Consider the following 24,734-nt stretch of genomic DNA (forward strand, 5'->3'; position numbering starts at 1 on the left):
ACAGCCACACGTGCCTGCTTGGCATTAATGTTCTCTGAATGTGCTTCATAATATAACACACAGTATTGAAACCCATGCTCAGCGCTATGCGTTCATGATATATATATCAGCAACGCTGGTTCTTTCATATTTTTCGGAAATACAACTCTATATATTTATTATGATCTTAGGGTCAGTAAGATTTTCTCTTTAAAGAAATTTATATTTTTATTTAGCAAGGTTGCATTAAATTGATTAAATATGGAAGTAAATATTTTTTAACTGTTATATACACTTAGGTCCATATATATTTGGACAATTTTCATAATTTCTGTCTGGGGCTTTACTGCAGCTGACTTCAGTTCTTGCTTGTTTGTGGGTCTTTCTGCCTTTAGTTTTGTCTTTAGCAAGTGAAATGCATGCTCAATCGGGCTGAGTTTAGGAGATTGACTTGGCCATTGCAGAATATTCCACTATTTTACCTACAAAAACTCCTGAGTTGCTTTTGCTGTATGTTTGGGGTCATCATCCATTTGTACTATGAAGTGCCGCCCAATCAACTTTGCTCAATTTGACTGAATCAGGGCAGAGTGTATATCACTTCAAAAGTCTTCCAGCTGCTTCTGTCTTCTGTCACATCATCACTAAACACCAGTAACCCAGTGCCACTGGAAGCCATGCATGCTCATGCCATCACACAGCTCCACCATGTTTCACAGATGATGTTGTTGTATTATCTTCGGATAATGAGCTGTTCTAAGCCTTCTCCATACTTTTTTGTTCCTGTCATTCCAGTACAGGATGATCTTAATTTCACCCATCCAAAGAATGCTTTTCCAGAAGTGGTCTGGCTTTTTTGATGTTTTTTGGCAAAGTCTAATCAGCCCTTGTTTGCGCCTTGTGGTAAACCCTCTGTATTTGTTCTCGTGAAGTCTTCTCTTGATTGTAGACTTTGACAGTGACACCCCTACCTCCTGGAGAGTGTTCTTCACTTGGCTGGATGTTGTGAAAGAGTTTTACCATGGAGAGGATTCTCCAATCATTCACCACTGTTGTCCTCCATGGACGGCCTTTTTATGTTGGGGAGCTCACCAGTGTGTTCTTTTTTCTCCGAATGTTACAAGCTGTTGATTTGGCCACTCCTAATGTTCCTGCTGTCTCTCTGATGGATTTGTTTTGTTTTTGAAGCCTAACAATTGTCTGGTTCACTTGTATGGAGAGATCCTTTGACTGGATGATGTGGGTTCACAGCAAAAGCTTCCAAATGCAAATGGCACATTTAGAAACTCCAGACCTTTTACCTGCTTAATTGATGTAGAAATAACGAAGGAGTTGTCCATGAAATGGGTTTTGAGTCAACTGTCCAATTACTTATGGTTCCTTGAAAAAGGGGGATGTACATATTCATTGTATAACTGTAACTTGAAAATGACAAAACACACACACACACACACACACACACACACACATATATGTGCGTGTTTGTGTGTGTGTGTGTGTGTGTGTTTTTGTGCATGTGTGTGTGTGTGTGTGTGTGTATTGTGTGTGTGCATGTGTGTGATATATATATATATATATATATATATATATATATATATATATATATATATACATATATATACACAATGAAGCACCAATTGATAATAATGAGAAATGTTTCTTGAACACCAAATCAGTATATTAAAATTTCAAAATGTGACACTGAGGAGAGGATTGGAGTAATGCCTTCTGAAAATTAAGCTTTACCATCACAGGAATAAATAATATTTTAAAATATATTAAAAAAGGTATTTTACATGAATAAAATTAATTATTAAAATAAATAATTTTTGAATACTTTTTACACTAATTTTAAATTTATTTGTAATTATTTCACAATATTACTGTTTTTACTGTATTTTTTGATCAAATAAATGCAGCATTGGTGGATAACATTTTTAAAAATTCTTATCTACCTCAAACTTTTTAACAGAAGAGCGCATATATTTCAAACAAAAAAAAGGTGAAAATCAATGAAATTTGAATTTTACATTTGCTTAAGTGATTTCCTTCCATGAAACACAAAAGAGGCAATTCTGAAGAAATTCTGATCATGAAAAGCTTCCAAAAGGGTGAAAAATCATTACATTTTATATGCATTTGGTAGACACTATTATCCAAAGCCACTTACAGTGCATTAAATACATTCTTTGTATTTTTATTTTTTTTTACACAAAAGCATCATTAAAGTGGTCCACATGATTCGTATTCTAGAATGAGTGTCAAGATTGTCAACATGACTTAATTTTCACTGTTAAAGGGAAATTTATTGTCCTTCAGTTCTTGCACATCCTTTTGCAAATGGCTTTTTTTAAATCCATATTAACAACTGTATCTGATTCATAGATTATTTTTAGCTATATCATCATTAGATCTTAACAGATGAAAAGGCTCTACAACATTAGCAGTATTTACAGCCGTTAGTTAGTTACCTGTAAAATAAAGACAAATTACACTCTAGAGCAAGATCATCAATAGTCTAAAAATCTTATTAACAATTACCTGCTTAGAGCTGAGGTGGAAATTAAGCACATGCTATGAGCTTTAAACTACGGTTTTGCTGATTCTCGAATTTTCTCTAGTCCCAAAGCACCCAAGCCGAAGGTTTTAATCTGTCTCACTGTCAAAACCGGTCAAAGCTCCTCACACAATGTGTTGCGACGCTGTGATATCAGCATCACACACAAGAAATATACCTTCAGTTTATCCAAAAACATAACTATAAAAACCTCTAAGACGTTTGGAAATGTAGTCTAGGTTGCATATCAGAGACCCCGGTTGGTTCCCGATGGAATCCTGTCTGTGAATGATGTTAGAAGGTGCTGTAGTAGTCGATGTGAGTGTGTGTGTGTGTGCTCGAGCATACAGAGTGGGCGTTTATTTTCAGAGCTTTTCAATGCGGGAAGTCAGCCAGTCGCTCTGGTCCATTCACTAACCCGTCTCTGAGAACCAAACATAGCTCTTCTGCAAATATCACAATATGCTATTTAAAGCAAGTAACACAGAGTGTTATGATGCAAGTGGGTACAAAAGCATGACCGGTGAGGGGGTTAGAGGAGGAAGACATGCTGGCGTGATTAATTATGGCAATTTACTGATTAGGGCATTGAACATAGCTCTGCATTGACACTGTAAACACAGCTGTACTGTCCAACCACAAGAACATTGGGGGGTTAATACAGACAAGAAAACACACACTGGCACAGGCAAACAAACACACACACAAAGATGTGGATCCTAATCTGCAAGATGATGAATGTATAGCTCTAAATAGCAATTTCTGAATTTAGGCCATACTATTAATGGGCTTCAAAGTTACTTTGGGATTTCAAGGCATGGATGTGAGACTGGCATTGCCATGCAGCTGCTAAAGTGCTCAGAGTGATTTTAACTCTTCTCTTGTGTTCAAAAACTGGCTATAACTTCTATGTTAGGGGTCAAATAGGGGACCCACAATTGCATTTTGCCTAAAATCAACACTTTGATTTCTTGTAAGAAATAGAACCTCTATTGTAGCTTGCCAGAGATTTAAAAATTAAGAATTTTAATAATTACTTTCCATTATTGATGTGTTATTTCTATTGTGTTAAGGGTTAATTTGACCCACATATCTAAATTCCTGCATAGACACAAAATTAAAAAAGTAATGACTACTGTACTTGTCATAACTGTGCAAATTGTGTAAAAATAGTAGTTAACAGTGCTAGAACAGTACAGTAATTAAGATTTTTTTGACAGATTTTTTGATGGCGAAATTTCCCTTTATTACAAATATTTAATATTTGTGGTATAATTCATATCTGTAATAATTTTAAACATAGTACTCACACAAACACATACACTTACATGCTTGATGACATCGCAGCATGGATTTTTGTCTCACCTGATTGGATATGTTGATGTTTATTCCGTTTTTGATATGGTCCAGAGCCTTTTCCAGATTACCTGAGCGTGCAGCACGGAGGAAACTGGTTGATGTATCTGCCTGAAATAGATAGAGAGAATAGGAAATGAAAACTTAATCCAAATCTTAATCGACAAATGGATTGGTAAACAGTTTGTTTTTTCCACAAGGCCTTTTGGATGTTTAGCACTTAATAAAACATCAGTGATACAGACTGACTTATGGCTCTAATTAGGAATTCATTCTGTGTTGTGCACGTCTACAGAGTAGATGAGAAGATCTGGTTTCAGCCGGCTCAGGGGCCATATAACAACAACCCATCAGTGTAAAATCATCAAATTTTCAGAAGTTATGGAATGTGAGGTTATATACAGGGCTGGTTTTGCCCCTAAAGACATATCGGTATTTGCTTCAAAGCTGAAGTGCATAATGTTTTAAAAATATTTTCTTGTAAACCAGCTAATTTTGTTCAAAGATTATTGTACTGAAGGTTGATTTTCTTGGCAAGTGTATCAAAAAATTAAGGCATTTCGACCAGCCCAAAATAGCAACATTGGCTCAACCAATGGTGTGAGTTTGTGGGTGGAACTATCTGTTACTTGACAAATGGCAGAGAGCATCTTTGTGAAAATGCATTACTTTTACAACTACATTCAATGATGGTATTGGCCCAAGAATCACACACTGTGACTTTAAATATCACTAAATAATAAAAATAAATGTTTAATAAAAAAAATATATATATATAATATTTATAATTATATATTTATCATATTTTAAAATATGATTTAGGAGCTATGCAAAACTCTTTCTTTTCATACATCTATATTAATGTACCCTGTTAGTCTTAAGTTCTTTGTTATTTTTTATCTATCATCTGTGCCTGTCTCTCTCTTTGTCTGTCTGTCTACAGAGTGTTCCTCTTGATCTCAGCTGTTCTTTTCTCAGTGGAATAGCTAACAACCTCCAAACCTACTGTTCACAACCCTCTCTTTCTCTTTCTTCTTTCTCTCTCCCTCCTGTAGCGTTCATGATAACGGGTCCAGAACAGAGAGCTTTTCTGATTCCCATATGCACTGCAATATTTCAAAAACATGACTCTGTATCGCCCTGTTAATTTTGCGCCTTCGGCTCCCTACCCAGAATTCTTCATTCCTGCTGCTCAGTATTAAAAAATCCATGAGTGATATTTTGTGGTTTTCCATGCGATGACTAATACAGTTTGCTCTGATGTGGTCACAGTTATATTGAGTCCTTGAATTGATTTGTCAGATACTCTGCAGTCTAGAAATGTTTAGATTGTCTCTGCTCTGTTATTCAGTGGGGATGATTGACAACCCACACCCCCCCACCCCCTTTAATGGAAGATGTGGATGCAATACTGAGTGAGGTGAAAGAAGTCATTTTGAACCCTCATTTGCTCAGTCCTCCGGTGACAGCATAGCAAACTGCATCCATCAACATGACTGTGCAGTATCAGTGTGTGCGCCATCATATCTTATTGAAAGGAACTGCTGAATCACTTTAGGATTTAATTTTGTTTCATTTTGGGACCAACATAAATTTCCTTCCCACCTCTTTTTGAACAGTCATTCTTTATCAATCATTATCCACAATCAGCCCGCTGAATTTTTTGCAATTCACATATTCTTTAATCACACTGATACTCATCTGGAAGTTTTCTTCTCTTTAACCCAAAAAACAAACACAGTTAAGATATCATCATCGTTCGGTTAATATATTTGAGCTAGGAATTGTCTACCCTTTCCAGAATGTGTTCTCATAGATTTAGAGTATGTCACTAATATATTCTGTGGTGTCTAATGGTATTGAGTTGACACTCAGAACACAGAGTTGTTACTTTTTTTGACAGCTCTTGAACAACTTTGAGAAGTGTTTTGGGTCATTATCTTTCTGAAAAATGAATGTCCACCTCAAACATATTTCTGATGGATTGATTTGTCTTTGAGGTACTGAAAAGGACATGCTGGTTGATCTTGTCATGGGCTTGGCACCAAATTGTCATCAGCATGAAATTGGCACAGCACCCCCGATCATGACACAGCCTTCTTCAAGCTTGACAATGTGAATGTGTTTTTAGTACATGGTGACAAATGGTAAACGAATTAACAATGTAATTACTCAGATGATGGCCAGTGTTTATATATGATACAGTATATTGTATACTAGAATCTATACATTACACATACACATAGTGTATACAAACACACAAACACACACGCATATATATATATATATATGAAGTGTGGGATTAGTAAGATTTTAGTAAGACGTCACTTATGCTTGTATGTAATCATTAAAAATACAGTAAAAACAGTAATATTGTCAAATATTATTACAGTTTGGAATTATTTTATTTGAATAATATTTAAGGTTTCTATTTTAATATACAGTATTTTAAAATGTAATTTATTCCTGTGATGCAGAGCTGAATTCTCAGCAGCCATTACTCCAGTCTTTAGTGCCACATGATCTGTCTTTCAGGGTTCTTAAGATACATTTCTTATTATTATCAGTGTTAACTCTTTCCCCGCCAGCATTTTTGAAAATAGTTGCCAGCCACTGCCAGCGATTTTGATGATTTTCACTAAAATTTGATGGCCTACAGTATATTTGCTGTATGAATATTTGAATATGCAATACACCAAAATAAAGATCAATGTCTCTTATGTAAAAAAAAAAAAAAAAAATTTTTAAAAATCAGTTTTATTCTAGCTTAAAGCATTCTTTTTTATCAACACTGGAATACAGGTAGGTTTCATAAAAATGTATAATTTTGAGCAAAAAGGAGAGAAAATCACATTTTTATCAAAAACTACATCTGGATAATATTCAGTATGATTATCAAACTATAAATCCAGTAAATCGCTTCCATCAACACCTCTAAAATGTGCACAGACATATACCACTTCCTAGATCATCATTTTACTTTATAACATTATGCAGTTTTCATTTCTGTTTATTGCTGACGATCGCATATGCATCTGTTTACATGAGAGATCGCTAGTTATTCCGTCCTGTTCACGTGTGTTTTTGTTCGGGAGGTTTTGTACTCGTTCAGAAGATGTGGAATAGCACCCCTGAGTGTATAACAGTGAAAACACGGAAAGCCGTAAAAACTCGTCAATGGTGGGGAAGCGTTGGCTTATAAATGACGAGATAACTCATCAATGGCGGGAAAAGAGTTAAAAACAGTTGTATTGTTGATTGATTGATTGATTGAAATTGTGATGAATTTTTTTTCGGATTCTTGGACTAATAGAAAGAAAGAACAGTCTTGTTTTAAAATAGAAATCTTTTGTGACATTATAAATATCACTTTTTTATTTAGTACATCCTTGCTAAATAAAATGATTGCTTTTTTTAATTTAATGTAATAATTGAATTTAAAATGTTTAATAAAAAAAGAATCTTACAGACCCCAGTTGTTTTATTGGAATATAATTATTTTATTTCTTTTTATCATTATTTTAATAACATTTTGTCCACATATTTTTCATTTATCACATATTAAATTCAAGTGGTTGTACTAATGCAATAAACCGCAGGTTGCAAATTTGTCACCACTTTGACTTTAAACATTTCAAAATGAAGATTTTAATGAAGATTTGTACATCAGTTAATGCATCCGTGCATGCGTTTGTGTATAATGACCTGCGCTCATTTTTATTGTTTGATATAGTCTATATTGTCCCTTTGTAATCGCTTCAGTACATCTGCTGATAATGTAAGTGACATTCTGACAGATATCAGCAATTAGAAGCCGGAGACCATAAACACATAAAAACACGCACTTACACACAGAATCTCATGTTAGGAATATGAATAAAGTCACACACATAAAACACAGTAAGAGCCATTAAGAATGAGAGAATGGTGAAAAAACACTACAGGAACACTAGCGAAGCTAAATGAAGTTTTTAGCCACATAACAACATTCAAACACAAGACCTGCAACCAGATCCATAACAACCTCATGAGTACCACACACAGAAATGATTAAGAAGCCACAACAACACACAGGATTTGTCAGGAAAGAGAAATAAAGTGTTGAGAGGCAGTACTAAGATATTTACTCTTCCACCAAAGTGCCATTTTCCACCTTGAGCCTCCGACGAACCCTCTCCACTCAAACTACTGTCCTGATGCATAAGCCAGCGCTGAACCACATGAGCCTAGAAGACACCAATACCACAAAGACAGAGCGTGTTAATACACACATGAGTCACATGAACACATATGGGCAGGTGAAAACACTGAAACTGCATATTCAAGGCTGTGGTAACACAAATAGATCATGAATGGTGCTCCATTAAATAAGTCATTTTAAACTACAAATCTGAGCACGTGAAAATGTATAAACACAATCTGCTTAAATGCCTTCAATCTTTTTAAAAGCAGTATAAAAGTGTGCGAACAAAAAACAACTCCTTTTCAAGGAGTAAGAGGGAGAATTGCACAACAACGTCACATTTTTCCTTTCAGTCTTGAGAGGGTGACTGCAGAAACCCAGTTGCAATAAAGGGATTCCAGCTCTGGGTGCACTCCGAGATTGGTTGCTAAGCAGTTGCTAGGAGAGCGATGACATCATTTTCAAGATTCACAAAAGCCTACATGTGTGGCATCTATTGATGCAGGGACCACGCTGACTCTGAGCACATGAAGATGCAGAGAGCAAAATAAATTCAGTGACCTAAATTGTTCTGGATTTCTGTTCAAATAAAACCCAAATACTTTATAACCCTATTTATGTATGTACACAGTAGACATAATTAATATTATAAAAGATTTCAATTTGAAAGAAACACTTTTCTTTTGAACCTTTTTTTAGAAATCCTTAAAAAGTGCATCATATTATTCACAGAAACGTAAGCAGCATGACTGTTGTCAACAATGATAATAATAAATGTTTCTTTTGAGCAGAAAATCAGCATATTAGTGTGATTTCTGAAGGATTATGTGACACTGGAGACTGGAGTAATGGCTGCTGAAATTCAGCTTTGTAATCACAGTTATAAATTACATTTTAATATCATTTAATATAATTTAAATAATTGCAATGCTGTTTGACAATATAAATATATACTGTATTTTTGATCAAACAAATGCAGTCTTGGTGAGTATAAGAGACTTATTTAAAATGTAATATGTTCTGGGTTGTTTTTTAACCTCATATGAAAATAGAAACAAGGCAGAAGATAATGAGGATACAGGAATAGAAAATTACACAGTCTGGATTCAAACGGGTCCTTTATGTCATGCGTGTTCAGGCTACTTCTTTACCATTGCTCTGACACATCAAATATGTAGCTTTATGCTTATTATTATAAAAGAAAAAGGTTTCAAAATCACAAGGGTGCTTCATTTAGCTAGTCCAGCTTAAGTGTTTGTTTTGTTTTGTTAAATTAAAGCAAAGTGGGTTGATCACTTGAGCTTCAGCACCATTCATCATTTAAATGGCTGATCTGTGAGTCAGTCTGACCGTTTCATTCATTAGCGCCAAACAGCAGGTCAACAAAATAATAATAAAAGGCATATGAGATAAAGATAGAGACAGGAGTAAGCTTTTTTTAAAAAAAAGTATTTTAAAATATATGTAGGAAGTCTAAGCAAGGCTTATAAAGACTGAAAATGCATTTGAATTGATTTCATAAAAGTTACTCCGAGAAGCATGTGGCCTTCAGTACCACATCCTCAAAACAACATAAATAGACACGCTTGAATGGAAACATCGAATGGAATAGTGAATGAAAACACTTATTTTCTCTTATGACTTCCTTGTTTCAATAAAAGCATCCAGACATCGTTCATTTTCACTGGAAATTTCAGAGCACAATATATTGCGTTAGTGCATGTCCACTTTTAGTGCCATTGGTTCTGGAAGCATTTGTAGTATTTGTAATTGGTTTCGGAAGACTGTTGTTAATGGTTTTAGTAAAAGAAAGAACTACAATCCCATGAAGCACTGCAAAAGACATAATTGAATTATAAATGATGATGAAACATACAACTATCCAATTAAAGTTGTTGTTTATATCTATAGAAGCAATATGCATGTGTCATTTGTGGTGCTTCATGGAAGTGGGTGGAGCTTATTTGGTGTGTTTTGCAACTGTACTGAATCGAGGGTAATGTATTTTTTTTTTACTATGAATTCCAATAGACAATGGAACTTATTTGCACACAAAATTTTACCAAAATTTTACAAAATTTTACCAAAATTTTGATAATGTGACCATACATACTGTATATTCCCTCATATGAGGTGCAACACATCAGTGGAACTGGTTAATTTGTATTAGAATGAAGTTGTCAAAAATCAATATGACAAAGCAATTAAACACTAGGCCATGTCAAAACCTCCAAAGAGGAAATTCAGACTGTTTATGACTCTACTGTGACACAAACCCAGACACAAGTATATACAGTGAACCGGGGGAATTGAGTTCCTCTCGGCAACTGTCAGCATAATGTCACGTTTCTCATTTACGTGAAGTGCAAGAGCAGTCAATTAATTAATTTTGCATAATCCCTAATGTATCATGAGTGCAGATACAGATTAACATGCAGTTCGGAAAGTTAAGTGATGACATCATCTGCCATTGTAATTATGAGGGATATATAACCGGTGAATAGAAAAGGGTCACGGCCACATTCAACAAGCTGTCTGGCTTCACACACACCTTTACATTCTCACACACTCGCTAAAAATAGTGATAAAGACGACATCATTTGTAGCTCGATGCCAGTAGGCCGATAATGATGAATCGCAGTAATGAACCCTCCAGGGTTTGCTTTACCCACTTCAACAGAAAGAGAAACCTAGATTGTGGTGCTAGGGTAGCCATTTATAACACACACATGCAGCTGTGCCTCTCACACACACTTAAATGAACTCATAGGAAATGTTACAGCTCAATATCTTCGGTTTGACTGAACGGTCAGGCAGTGCCAGTGCAGCAGCCACTGGATCCATGCAGTGACAGGAAGCAGAAATGCAAAGCTTCGTAAAAGAATCCTTAGAAGGTCACAGCGTTCTGCAGATCTATAAATAAAGATCTATAATTACTGCACACTATTATTATCGGCTAGCATGACTATGATAGTGATAAAAGTGCATAACATGCCATAGTGCATGTTCTAAAAGAACAAAATGCTTGGAATTACAGTATTTTAACATTAAGTGTGTTGTTCTAATAGATTTTGGTTTTGTGGCAATCATACTTCAGACAATATACTGTACACATTTACACTGGCATGTTGCTTGTTTATCACAACACATCTTTTTGTATAACCATGGCTGTGTTTTTTGCCTTTCATACATAGCAATTTCCTTGAAAACACTGGCAGCCAAACAGATCCTGTCGTGACCTGGAGAATGCAAAATCAATAAACAAACCAAAGGCTACACTTAAGTGGGAGTTGATCAAATATCGATAGACAGTGTTCATAATTGTTTGTATTCATGTTTCATGTGCTTATTCATGTTATTTCTTGGAACGCACTCTTGTGCAGCCTCAGCATCTTGTATAAATTACTGCATCAAGAGCTGCTTTCAAGGGTTGAAAACAAAACAATCATATGTGCAATCATTCATGAATTATTAAGGAATCACAATGTGTGAAGAATATTAAAAATCAACTACTCAGCCATTGAAATCAAGACTGAACGGACATAGAGTATGCATGTATAACTTCATACTCTCACTCTCACATGTACAGTTATGAAACCCTTTAGGAAGTACTGATAACTGGCATCAGTTGAAGCAACTTCCTGTTTTCTTTTACACCGGTGCTAAAACAGAACCAATGAAATATTGATTTGTACATCAGGCTGCTGTGTCTGCAATCCATTAGAAACAAAACAGACTTTACCTTAGATTTATCCTCAGTCTTGGTCTCTTCTTAAATTACTAAAACAAACAGATGAAGACAGAAAACACACAAAGAGAACCTTGGACACAGATCTCAATTCCAGTTAATGACTGCACTAACGGTCACATTAAAAGATGATCTGGTCCATTTCTAGATTTGGTGTGAGCAAACGCATATCCAAATGTCAGCAAGCTAATGTTCAGACCACACTGCTAAATTCTAAATTATTTGAATGCAGTCATTCATAATTGTAATTTAATGGTCCCCAATATGTCCAGTGTTTACTAATAAATTCATTTCTTATGGCTATATATATGTGTGTGTGTGTGTGTGTGTGTGTGTGTGTGTGTGTGTGTGTGTGTGTGTGTGTGTGTGTGTGTGTGTGTGTGTGTGAAATGAATTCTTAACAATGCATATTACTAATCAAAAATTAAGTTTTGATATATATTTATGTTAGGAAATTTACAAAATATCTTCATGGAACATGATCTTTACTTAATATTCTAATGATTTTTGGCATAAAAGAAAAATCGATAATTTTGACCCATACAATGTTTCTTTGGCTATTGTTTCTTTGGCTATTTAAATATACCCCAGCGACTTAAGACTGGTTTTGTGGTTCAGGGTCACATAATAAATTAATAATAGTAATAATACTTTTATTGTACCTTATTTTTTAAATAAATGACTAATCAAAATAAGATAGTGTGATAATACTATTATATTTTAAAATAAAAACTTAAAAAGTGAATATTAAATATAAAATACAATTATTTTATAGTACACTTAAACATACAATGCTTATAATTATTTTTATATATATATATATATATATATATATATATATATATATATATATATATATATATATATATATATATATATATATATGAATTTTCATTATTTTCAAATCTTAAATCTGTAAGATTTTTTGGCCGGTTGCCATAAAGTAAATATACTGTATGCACTGCTGGTTTTAGCATGTCAGTGAATGAAATGTCATTGCGTTTTGCTCTGAAACCGGCAGAGCATACAGTAGCTTAAAGTTATGCTTTCAATTTGAATGAAAATCTTATACAGTATTACAGTTAGTCGCTCTAAAACAGTGATTGTGCATTAACAGCTGTCAGCCATGGCAGTACGCAAATGAGCATTCTGAATATATTTACACAGCACATTTATTATTTTGGTCGCACTTGCACACCACTTATGTGCACCCCTGCATATAACAAGAAACATTATGAATGACTGAATTAAAATGTTGCGTGGTGGTCTGACCATTAGCTTCTGGCAATTGGATGTGCATTTAATAATAACAGAATTTTTACGGTTGCAATTTCTAGCAAGTATCTGTTTAATAATACAAAATTAAAATCAATCAGTTGTATTCAGATCCCATCCCTCCATTCAGCAGACCCCTCCTCTTCCTTTAAAACACACCGTCCCTTCTGTCTTGCAACTGCATTTCATTCTCTCTTTCTCTCTGTCCTCTTACAGAAGCTGCAGATCTTCTCAGTCACATCACACTGCAGCGCCCAGTGCTTCCTCTTCAATATTCATGAGGACTGCAGAAGGCCTGACTGCAAAGCATGCTGGGTAGAGCCCCTCTGAGTCTCCTAATTACATCACCGTTATGTGCTGATGTCCACCTCTGTTTCATCCCTCAATATTAGTCTTGGGTATGATCGTACATCTCAGCACTCACACACAATCCTAATAACACTATTTTCCAGTGTTCTCATTAAAATCTTGTCATCTCTTTGTGTGTGTGTGTGTGTGTGTGTGTGTGTGTGTGTGTGTGTGTGTGTGTGTGTGTGTGTGTGTGTGTGTGTGTGTGTGTGTGTGTGTGTGTGTGTGTGTGTGTGTGTGTTTTATTTCTCAAGATGCACATTGACGCAGAAGAGAAAATGAGGAATTAATAGAGAATGAGAGATAAAGACTGAGTAAGAGAGAGGGAGGAGGAGGAGGAGGAGGAGGAGAGATTGATGTCCAAGAGTCAGGAAGTCAGAGAGTTGTGTGGAAGACGCCTGCCGAGCTCCCCCAGCACAAGGCCACTGACTCCGCCTCTTCCCCCGGGGCCAATCCCTCTCCAAAGGAGCAGGAAAGCAGCGTCAGGGGGTGGCAGTCTGCAAGCTACCGTCAGATAACACAGCACACACACCAGCACGTTCTGAAGCAGACAATAACAGCACACTGGACAATAGTGTGCAGAATGGAGGTAATAGTGATGTTTATAACCTGATTCTGATTTACAGCATGATTAAATCAGCATGAACTACTATGCAGATGAGTGACAAATTCCAAATATTTAACAATAAAAGAAAGCAGGCTAGCATTTAAAAGTTTGAGATCAGTAAGATTTTTAAAAAAACAATTTAATATTTTAACTCAGCAAGGATGTATTAAACCAGATTTTATTTTTTCAAAAAAAATTTCTATGTTGAATAAATGCTAGTCTTTTATTTATCCAAGCATCCTGGACAATCATGGTTTTTGCAAAAATATTAAGCTGCACAACAGTTTTCAACATAAGAAATGTTTCTTGAGCACCAAATCAGCATATTAAAATGATTTCTGAAGGATCATGTGACACTGAAGACTGGAGTAATGGCTGCTGAAAATGCAGCTTTGCATCATTACTTTTTAAATTAAATTAAAAGATAAAACACTTATTCTAAATTGTAATAATATTTCACAATATTGCTGATTTTACTATATTATTGATCAAATATATGCAGCCTTGGTGAGAATCAGAGACTTCTTTCAAAAACATTTACCCACCCCAAACTTTTGTATGGTATTTTAGTTCTACTATGTTCACCAAAGAGCTCTCACCAAAATATAACAATATTGTAATTTTAGTTTGTAGGACACAATTCATAATTAAATAACTAAAGTGTTTCAATTGCTTTGAACTACATAAGTTATTTAAGACCAACATACAATTCCACTGCTAGAGAAAAATGCCTTGTTCTGTCATGAAACTCTAGATGGCACAGGCTGGTTGGTTCTTAATGTAATTGATGATATTCACAGCATTAAACGACTTGGCACAAGCTGATTGGTTCATGTTGCATACGCAGCCAACGAGCTTGCTGCTTTACATTTAAATGGCTGGTTAGCATCCACTTGAGCATTTTGCAGTGCACTTTCAAAGCTCCTCTGAAACCCTCCACCTCCCCAGCTCCACCTGTATAGATCTGCTACGGGTTATTTTATATGTTATTTGTGCAGCAGCAGTATGTCTTAAATACTCACATCATGTATCGCTGTATGCATTGGAAGTAGTGAATTCCTGTACTTGCTTGCAGCAGCAGTAATAATCAACAACTACAGCAATAACCAACAGCAGCAGCGTAGCAGATCTGTTCAGCCAAGACCAAATACATTAACACTGTCATATCCATTACCATGCTAAAATCTTCTGAGAGTTGTCATGATAGAACTTACATTTCTGTAATTGTAGTTTTGGCTCAAAACCTTACTCACTGAGATACAGACCATGAGAAAAGTTCCCCATTTGACAACTTTAAATACCTAAATAAATATTTCATGCATATCCTGTTAAATATGTAACTATAACTATATGAATAATCGCTCTCTCAGGGCCGCTGCACTAGTCTACCAAGCACAAAAGATACAACACATTCAAGGTCTTCCTGAAAAATATCTTCAAATATGAATAAATGATTCATCTAAATTCTTTTAGACCAACAATAATTTTTTGGGGTTGGCGGACCTTTGCATCACATCTTGTTCAAAGCACCAAATAGGCTCAGTTGCAAATAGCTTCTCAATTTCAAACTATGATGTATATGCCTTTTTGTTGCTGTCTGCGATTCTTATGAGCTCCTTTTCAGCCCTGGAAGGCTATTTCACCACAGAGAGTCTCTGAGCGGCATGAATTCATAAAAATACACACATCCAGAGGGCATATGAGCCATTCTAAGAGTCTAATGGCAGAAACATCTAAGGGCAATGTCAATTTTATCTTTCTTTTGTGCGGCCCTGTAATTTCTGGGGCCCTGTTTCACATTTAGCGTGAGAAGAGGAAGGGATGAGCATGTGAATGGAGAGAGGGCTGGGATGTGGTACATGTCAGCACATAAATAATGGAGGAATGAGTGAAGCATCTGTAGATTTTTGTTCTATTACAAAAATCCACCAAATTATCTGATATTGTTTTACTGGTTTCTGTTTTCTATGTTCCCTTCCGTTTTCTACTAATGGAGAAAACATACTCAAATAATGGCTTAACAACTAGATACAGTAAAACTAAACATCCTTGTGAATAAATATGTATTCATTCAATCAAATTCAAACTCAATACATCACATATCTCATTTAATTTGGCAAAATGTATGCTAAAAAAAATTGCCAGTGGGGTAATAAAATAAATATTAAAACAATCTCTTAAAATAAGACTTTTATGCTATTTTACTTCAAAAATATTATTACTGTCAAATATTTCTGAAACTTCAATAAGATAGCATTGTGTGTAGTTTGGACTACATGTTTTCTCTGCATAATTAGCATAATCATAAAAGAGGTCATTTAAATATTACATTTACATTTAGTCATTAAGCGCAGGCTCACTTACAAATGAGGACAATAGACACAATCAAAACTAACAAAAGAGCAACAATATGTAAGTGCAAATGACAGGTCTCAGTAAGCCTAACACAGAAGAGTTAGAAGTCTTAAGTGCTAGAGTTAGAGGGTCAAATAAAGATGGAACAGATGTGTTTTTAGTCGTTTCTTGAATATGACTAAGGACTCATCTGCTCGGATTGATTTGGTAAGGTTGTTACAGATGTGTTTTGGTAATTTTTTGTGGATGAATTATGTGAAAGTGATTCTGTGCCTCTTTGAGATGGCACAAAAATGCATCGTATACTTGCTTCTAGACAGCACATAACTTTGAAGTAATGATTTTAGGTAAAGGGGTGCAGACCCAGTGGTCGCTTTGTAGGCAAACATTAATGCATTAAATTTTATGTGAGCAGCTACTGGTGGCAAGTGCAAATTGATGAACAGAAGTGTGACTAGCGTTCTTTTCTGCTCATTAAAGAATAATCTTGCAGCTGCATTTTGGATTAATTGTAGAGGTTTGATAGAACTGACTGCAAGACCTGCCAAGAGAGTATTACAATAGTCCAGCCTGGATAGAACAAGAGCTTGAACAAGGAGTTGTGTTGCATATTCTGAAAGAAAGAGCCTGATCATCCTAATGTTATATAAAGCAAATCTACAGGATCAGGCAGTTGTAGCAATGTGGTCTGAGAAATTCAGCTTATCATCAATCACAACTCCAAAGCTTCTAGCTGTTTTTGAAGGAGTTATGCTTGAAGAGCGTAACCGGATGGTGAAATTTTGATAAAGTGATGGGTTTGTTGAAACCATAAGCTGGTCTTAGCCAGGTTAAATTAAAGGTGATGGTCCGTCATCCAACAAGAAATGTCTGTTAGACATGCTGAGATGCAAGCAGCTATTGTCGGATCATCAGTATGGAATGAGAGATAGAGTTGAGTGTCATCAGCATAGCAGTGATATGAAAAGCCATATTTCTGAATAACAGAACATAGAGATGCCATGTAGACAGAGAAAAGAAGTGGTCCAAGAACTGAGCTCTGAGGCACCCCAGTAGCTATATGTTGTGACTTTGACACCTCACCTCTCCAAGGTACCTTGAAGGACCTATCTGTGAGGTAAGACTCAAACCACTGGCATGCGGTTCCTGAGATGCCATTTTCCAATAGGGTTGACAGGAGAATCTGGTGGTTCACCGTATCAAAAGCAGCAGACAGATCCATCAAGATAAGTATAGAAGATTTGGAAGCCAATTTTGCCTGTCTAAGGGCTTCAACAACTGAGAGCAAGACAGTCTCGGTCGAATGTCCACTTCTGAAGCCAGATTGGTTACTGTCCAGGAGGTTGTTCTGTGTGAGAAAGGCAGAGACTTGGTTGAACACTACTCATTTAAGTGTTTTTGCAATGAAAAGTAGAAGGGAAACCAGTCTGAAGTTCTCTAAAAGAGTTGGGTTAAGAGTGGGTTTCTTAAAAAGTGGGGTTATACGAGCCTGTTTAAATGATGAGGGGAAAACACCAGTGTGAAGGGATGTGGTAACGATGTGAGAGAGTACAGGTACAACTGCAGGAGAAATGGCTTGTAGGAGATGAGATGGAGCAGGATCAAGTGGACAAATAGTAGGATGATTGGAAAGGATGAATTGAGACTTCTGCCTCAGAGAGTGGAGAGAAGGATGAAAACGAGTGTATGTTTGCTGATAAGATGTGTTTGACAGATTGTGGTGTGGCAAATTGTGCACTGATATTACATACTGTGCAAAGTCTTAAAGGTACAGTAGTAAAACTAGACTGTTAAATTCTAAGGGTATGAGAAAGGGTGGAAATGGCCATGTAAAAGTCTTTACTAGGATTACAAATGGTCTTCAGGGAAAAAAAAATCACTATAAAAGTATGTTATATTATCACTTTAACCTTTTTATTATGTTCGATTTGTGAGTATGATTTTAATGAAGCAGGTCAAATTGACCTGTATTGCATTTAATGCAATTCCCTAAATATCACATTATTAAAAACAAGAAGGAATCAGGTATGAACGGAACAATTTTAATATCAGTATTTGTCACAAAATACAAACAATTGATATCAAAAAGTATGATTTTTAAAAATGTGTTTAACTGTCACCGTTCCGCTGGCAGAAGTTTACTTCTACGTTACTATATTCTACAGTATACTACTACATTACAGTTAAATCCTAATCTAATCATGACAAACTATATACCGTTGGAAAGGTCTAAAGCCTTATTCGCATGGGATTAGTATTACCTGGTGACCTCCAGTCATTTCTAACAATTTTTTGAAGTTTTTGTTTCCTGTGCGCCTTATTATCCATCTTTGCAAAGTGTTTTGATAGTATTTTGGGTGCTGTCATATCGCTATACTACACCATACAACTATACAATTTGCAGAAAGAGAAAGCTGAAAAGGTTTTGAGGTTAATGTGTTACAAATAAATCAAGCATAAAGCTTGCGATATTATTTTAACCTGGTGATATGTAAATGACACAGGGCACGAAACTATTAGTTTTTTTTTTTTTATCCATCTAACCGGACCATAGAAAAGGACTCGCAAACCCTTGACATCCGGGTATCGGGAGATAAGTCAGTAAATTCTAGTAAAATCACAGGCTTCTCTTATGCCGTGCGAATGCACCACATGAAATTCAGATGTGGGGGGGTAATTTCAAAATCATACAAGGTCCCCAGATTATACTAATCCCGTGCGAATAGGGTTTAAAGACTCCTAAATATATATTTTACCATTTTACCATTTTCTTTTTTTTCTTTTTCTTTAGTATTAGATTAATTTATGACAAGAGTGCACCTCAAAACATATGCATCATAATAGGAGTTCTGACCTATGTCACAAAAATTATTTTACATTTCCTAAATTATCATAAATTAAATATCATTTGAAAGCTTAAAACCTCAAAATTCATCCTGTGAAAACCATTTTGAAATTATTTATGATAGAAGTAATATTGAGAGAGAAATTTATACATTTGTGACAGAAAAATTGCATTAAAAAAAATTAAATGGAGTTTGAATGGCACCCGGGGGCTAGTTTTGGTATAACGCCTACACAAATTTGCATAGGAACCTCAATTTCTTTATATCAACTTCAAATTTGGAACACAACTTGTTTAGACATGTTCATGGCCCTAGATGAAAAAAATTACAAAATTTATGGAATAAAAAGATAAGTTAATTAGTATTTAATTTACATTGAAAATAGAAATGATAGCTCACTTTTACCATATGAGTCTGAGAAAGTCCTATTCAGTACTGAAAATAATTAGGAAAAGCAAAAAAAAAAAAAGGGGGAGTAAAATTCCAGGGGAGTAAAATACCAACATAACAACATATACTCAAGAAATATATTTAATTTGGGTCTGTACAGTTGCCTTAAAACAATAAACAAATGTGGGTCAAATCGACCCGTGAACATCAAAATCGTAACAAATTTATGTGCGCACTTCAAAACACATCAGTGTATCCTCACTTTGCATGCATGTTCATGGCCCTAAATGAGAAAAAGTCACAAAATATCAAGAATAAAATCACAGGTTAACTGCTATTTCCGACAGCTCAAAAATCAAAATGGCTCAAATTGACCCAGAACATAATACAAAGGTTAAAAGATGCATAACACATATTCAGTGTCTTTATCTTTTTGCCCATGGCACCAAAACATACATCTTCGACCACAGTGCACCAACTACAGTATACATTACTTAGATGAGGTATGATGATATATTTTAATGCATAGGATGTTGCATATCTGCAGAAGATGCAATTGACCTATCTGTAAGCCCCGCCCCCCTTAGTTACTGTTGCTACCTCGGACAAACAAACGGAGCTGCTCACTGTCTTACAATGACAGCTGTCAGTGTGAAAACCTTGTCACAAGATGTTCTTGAAGAATTTCGGACACAGAAGGACCACCATTCAAGTGGTAATTAAATATGACATGGAGGGATATATAAAAGATTTTAAAATAAACATGGTGGGTAACTCAATTAATTTGAAAGCGAGGGTTTACAGATCACAATGCAACCAGGAGAAGCCTCAAGTTACAGTCGTCACGATCGCAGATGACAACATGCAGGATAAACACTGTTCATGTATCGCAGGGTACAATTAAATTAATTTACATGTAACCATTTTAATATGGAGAGGCACTGAAATGTAGACCTTCATTTATGTGTTTTTGACCTAACTTAGACTGTACATGACATGAGAACAGTCCGCTATTTAGATTTGTACGTTAGCATGGACTCACTAACTTCAGCATTAGCTAGTTTTGACCAGATATGCCTTGCTGAAGGAGAAGATAAAATTAACATTCTGCTTGAGCAGATGAAAATTGTAACTTAATAAGAGTATGACAACCAGAAAATGAACGTTTTCGTCCTCATTGGGATAAGGGTTGAATGCTTATGGACATTTTGCTCTGTTCTGTTTGGGTTCAGGAAATGAAATAAATTCCATTGCCCCAGGCACATCATTTTTCCATTTTTGCAGCATACACACCATCAAACCAATGCAAGCTTCAGATCTTCCCGTGTTTCTCTATGGTGCTGAAACCTACAGATGTCCAAGTTCCACTCCCTGTGCAACTGATACTCGACTGCCATTGGCTCATCTGCGTTGGAGGGGAGGGGCTTACCGTTAGGTCATCTATGTGAATTAGAATAAATTTAGCCAGTTGATATGCTTGTATCTATGTATGTACTTTAAACAGATAATCCATTTGCATTCAGTAGAAAGAATAGTTAAACAAACCAGAGCATGCAAGAAACTGCAGAATCCATTTCTACTGCAGTGAGAGTATGAGGCAAAATTGGCACAGAGGAGAAGAGGAAAATTTGTGGACACAGTCCTGTTCTGTCTTGACATTGAATGACTGACTCCCAAATGTGCCCTGTCATGAATCAAGGCTGTAGGAGCTCTATTAAACTGTCACACACACAAGCAACTGCACTACCACACACAAACACCCACAACCACAACCAGAAAGCACACAAATTTGCAGTTAATTGTTTCACATAAACTGTCACAGCAACCATAAACGCAACCATAGCAGAGATGCTCATACAACACAAGCACACACACAGAAACATGCTTACATCACTTCCTAGTCCCTCTGTCAGCATGCAGAGTGAGTGTATGACATATGTCTCACACGGCATGACTGTTTTCCCAACAGAAAGTGAGATGTAGACATTACACACACATACCCACACACATAAAGAAAAGCTCTGCTAATACATGAGTGTACATTCACTGGACTGGATCATTTCACTCTATGCCACCTACACACTTACAGAGATCTATCTATCTATCTATCTATCTATCTATCTATCTATCTATCTATCTATCTATCTATCTATCTATCTATCTATCTATCTATCTATTTTCATCTTCTGAGTTTAAAATCTACATCGTGTTGACGTCACAATTTGTGACGTAGCAAAGGACGATAGTACATCGATGAGGCGTCAGTGTCAGTGAGACTTGACTTAATTATGTGTTGATTTGTTATGACAGACGCTTCAGACTGTGAGATGACATCACGCACATTAACTGAAAGAAACGTTCATGGATCGAAGGACAGTGTTTTTTTTTTTTTTGCTTTGTAATACGAGTTCAGCACAAACACGATTCATTCACTTAGTGTGTGTAACCGTTTTTACAGCTCTGTGACACAACCTGTCAAAAGGCCTATATAAATGCTGCAGAATAAGCCTTAAAAGTTATCAGAGGTGCAACAGCGCATTGTTCATTTATTTGTGTTTTTAACACAATGGGAGCGAAATGAAACTGTCTGAACCTGAAGCTGTGTGTGTTGTCTGTCTGGTCTCCCCTCTTCCCCCTCCACTCCGCTGCACACCATGCCCATTTTTTTTAACAGTGGTGAGAACTAACAAAGGCCCTGTCCCAAATGGAACACTTCATGTACACTTTCAGTCTCCTGAGCGCCCACTTTGCGGCCGTTATGCTCCCTCGATCAGCACTTCTGCCAAGCTCCGCAGCAGACTTCTACCCGACAGTCAAAGCAGCATTACGTCACGAAAGTACGGAGGAAGACCATGAGGGTTTAGGGTGCCATTTGGGACAAGGTCCCTTTAAGGCAAGTCATGTCACTTGGTGGCCATCTTTGAAACGCCTCTCGGGCATGCAAGTGCAGCTCCTATCTCTTTGTATGGGGAAACATCAAATTCTCACAAACTGTTTTATAAGCTTACGATTAAATTAGCATATTTGAAATCACCAATGAATCTGACAACAACTGTGTCGTAAATGTTGTTTCTTTTGCTCAAATAGCGTTATAAAAAGCTTATTTCTCAGTCTAGATCATGCGCAGTCCTATTCGCACATCTCAGAACACTGGCTGTTTCTATAGCAACCGGGACTTCTAACAGCAGAGGCAGTGACGCTCTGACTTTACCAATTAGCGATTGGCTCTTTCATTCAGAGGGCAGCACTTCCTGTGATTGATCGGCCATGTAAAGCGTTGCATTTTGTCCCCATTCAAAACTATACGAGTGACACGTCTTGGGTATTCTATAGTCTTTGGAACTAACCAGTGCTGAAACAGGGGTTTTCATGACCCTTTAAAATTAAATTGCAATAATATTTCAAGATGTTAGCATTTTTACTGAATTTTTAATTATATAAATGCAGTCTTTGGAGACTTTAGAACAGGGATAGGTAACTTCGGTCCTGGAGGGCCACTGTCCTGCAGAGTTTAGCTCCAACCCTTATTAAATACACCTGAACAAGGCAATCAGTGTTTTCGGGATTACTAGATAGATACAGGCAGGTGAGTTTTTATGAGGGCTGAAGCTAAACTCTACAGAATAGTGGCCCTCCAGGACCGGAGTTGCCTATCCCTGATTTTAAATTATATAAATACAGTCTTTGCAGATTTACTAAACGGCAAATTAGCATTAGAGCGCAATTCCATAAAAACGCTGATGGGAGGGGAAAATTCTGTGGGTGATTTATCAACAATGTGCACATTAAAGAACACAGATGCAGCCAGATCATTTCCGTAATGACCAGCGTAATCTACCAAGAGCAGCACAAATTACAGCCTGCTTTAAGGCATGCTTTTTTGGGGGTTTTAAATAATGGCACAAATACCAGTAATCTGATGAGCGCAAACATTAGTAACTCACATTTCGTGATTCATTTTAATAATTTCCTACCACAAATTTAGCATCTGAAAGGGAGATTCCTACAAATGCATATTCAATAAGGCCAGGCGCAAGGGCTAATTCTTCACTGTGGTCTTTAGTAAATCCTGACAGTACTATTTTATGTCAAAAGATGGTTTGCGCTGGCGCAAGCTGTTAGTAAATCTGGCCCTAAAATCGTATCGATCCAAAACTTCTGAATGGCGTATATAAATTTCTTTAAATTTTAATTTTCTGCTTTCTTACATTCAAACTGCAATCCTGCATCCTGTTGGTTACAATTCAAATTCATTGCAGGAATCAAACTGCTGCTCTCAATTAAATTTTCTATAGCACACAACTGCATAACCAGCACACCAGCTTCCAAAACACAACAATTGCTGGGAGCCAGTGTGAAAAATACAAAATATCCTTGAGACCAGTAATATCATGTGAGACACAAGACAGGCAGGCAAACAGGCAGACAAGTCTATCCACGTGTTTCTATTGCATGACCCTCTCAGCCTCTGCTTGATGAATGATAGCCTTGTTAGTGCCTTCAGCAGCACTAGATGAAGGTTCTGCTCGGCCTGATGGATGTATCACATCAAGGGCAGAGTATGCGTGTGTGGCTTATTTATAGTTACATAGTATTTTAACATTACTTCACCTTTAGTTCAAATAAAAAAAGTGTTCAATGTTCAGAAGTCAGAAATTGATGAGGCAGAAATACAGAGTAGCAGCATTGAGATAAAATATCAGTTGATTCAGTCTGATACTATGTGGTACTATGTGAGAGATAAAAGGACAGGTTTAGTGAAGAAACACAGGATCGCCTACTGTCTATATATGAGGGAATGCCAGCGGGTCACCACTAAAACCTCAGTGGGGTTCTGCTTCGGCTCACGGGGGACCGTGTGAATTCAGCCAGGGGTCACGTTCACACAGAGCAACACAGGTCACACAAATGGCATATTCATACTCTGAATCATACTTGTGGATGTTTGAATTACATATTTTAAGTGTTTATATGTTTAAAATGATGGATCATAGGCATTATAGCACTGAAAATTGATTAATTGGTTTGTTCAGGTAGTTCAGATGGTTCAAAAACCCCAAAATGTAACTAAAATAAATTATAACAGAAAT

The 24,734-nt window shown here is 36.2% G+C and overlaps 1 protein-coding gene across 2 annotated transcripts in view; it reads right to left on the minus strand.

Moving 5' to 3' along the window:
• LOC109060143 (ankyrin-1-like) overlaps positions 1–24,734 on the minus strand; it is a 76,585-nt gene that overhangs the window by 35,737 nt on the left and 16,114 nt on the right. The window contains exons 2-3 of one of the 2 annotated variants that reach the window (XM_042748415.1): positions 8,020–8,118; positions 3,902–4,003 (exon numbers count right to left, since the gene is read on the minus strand). In XM_042748415.1, the coding sequence (XP_042604349.1) occupies positions 3,902–4,003; positions 8,020–8,118 (201 nt within the window). The remainder of the gene's footprint in view (positions 1–3,901; positions 4,004–8,019; positions 8,119–24,734) is intronic. The other variant, XM_042748416.1, reaches the window with a different exon arrangement.

Source organism: Cyprinus carpio, chromosome B21 (genome assembly GCF_018340385.1).
Source record: "Cyprinus carpio isolate SPL01 chromosome B21, ASM1834038v1, whole genome shotgun sequence".
Taxonomy (NCBI): Eukaryota; Metazoa; Chordata; class Actinopteri; order Cypriniformes; family Cyprinidae; genus Cyprinus; species Cyprinus carpio.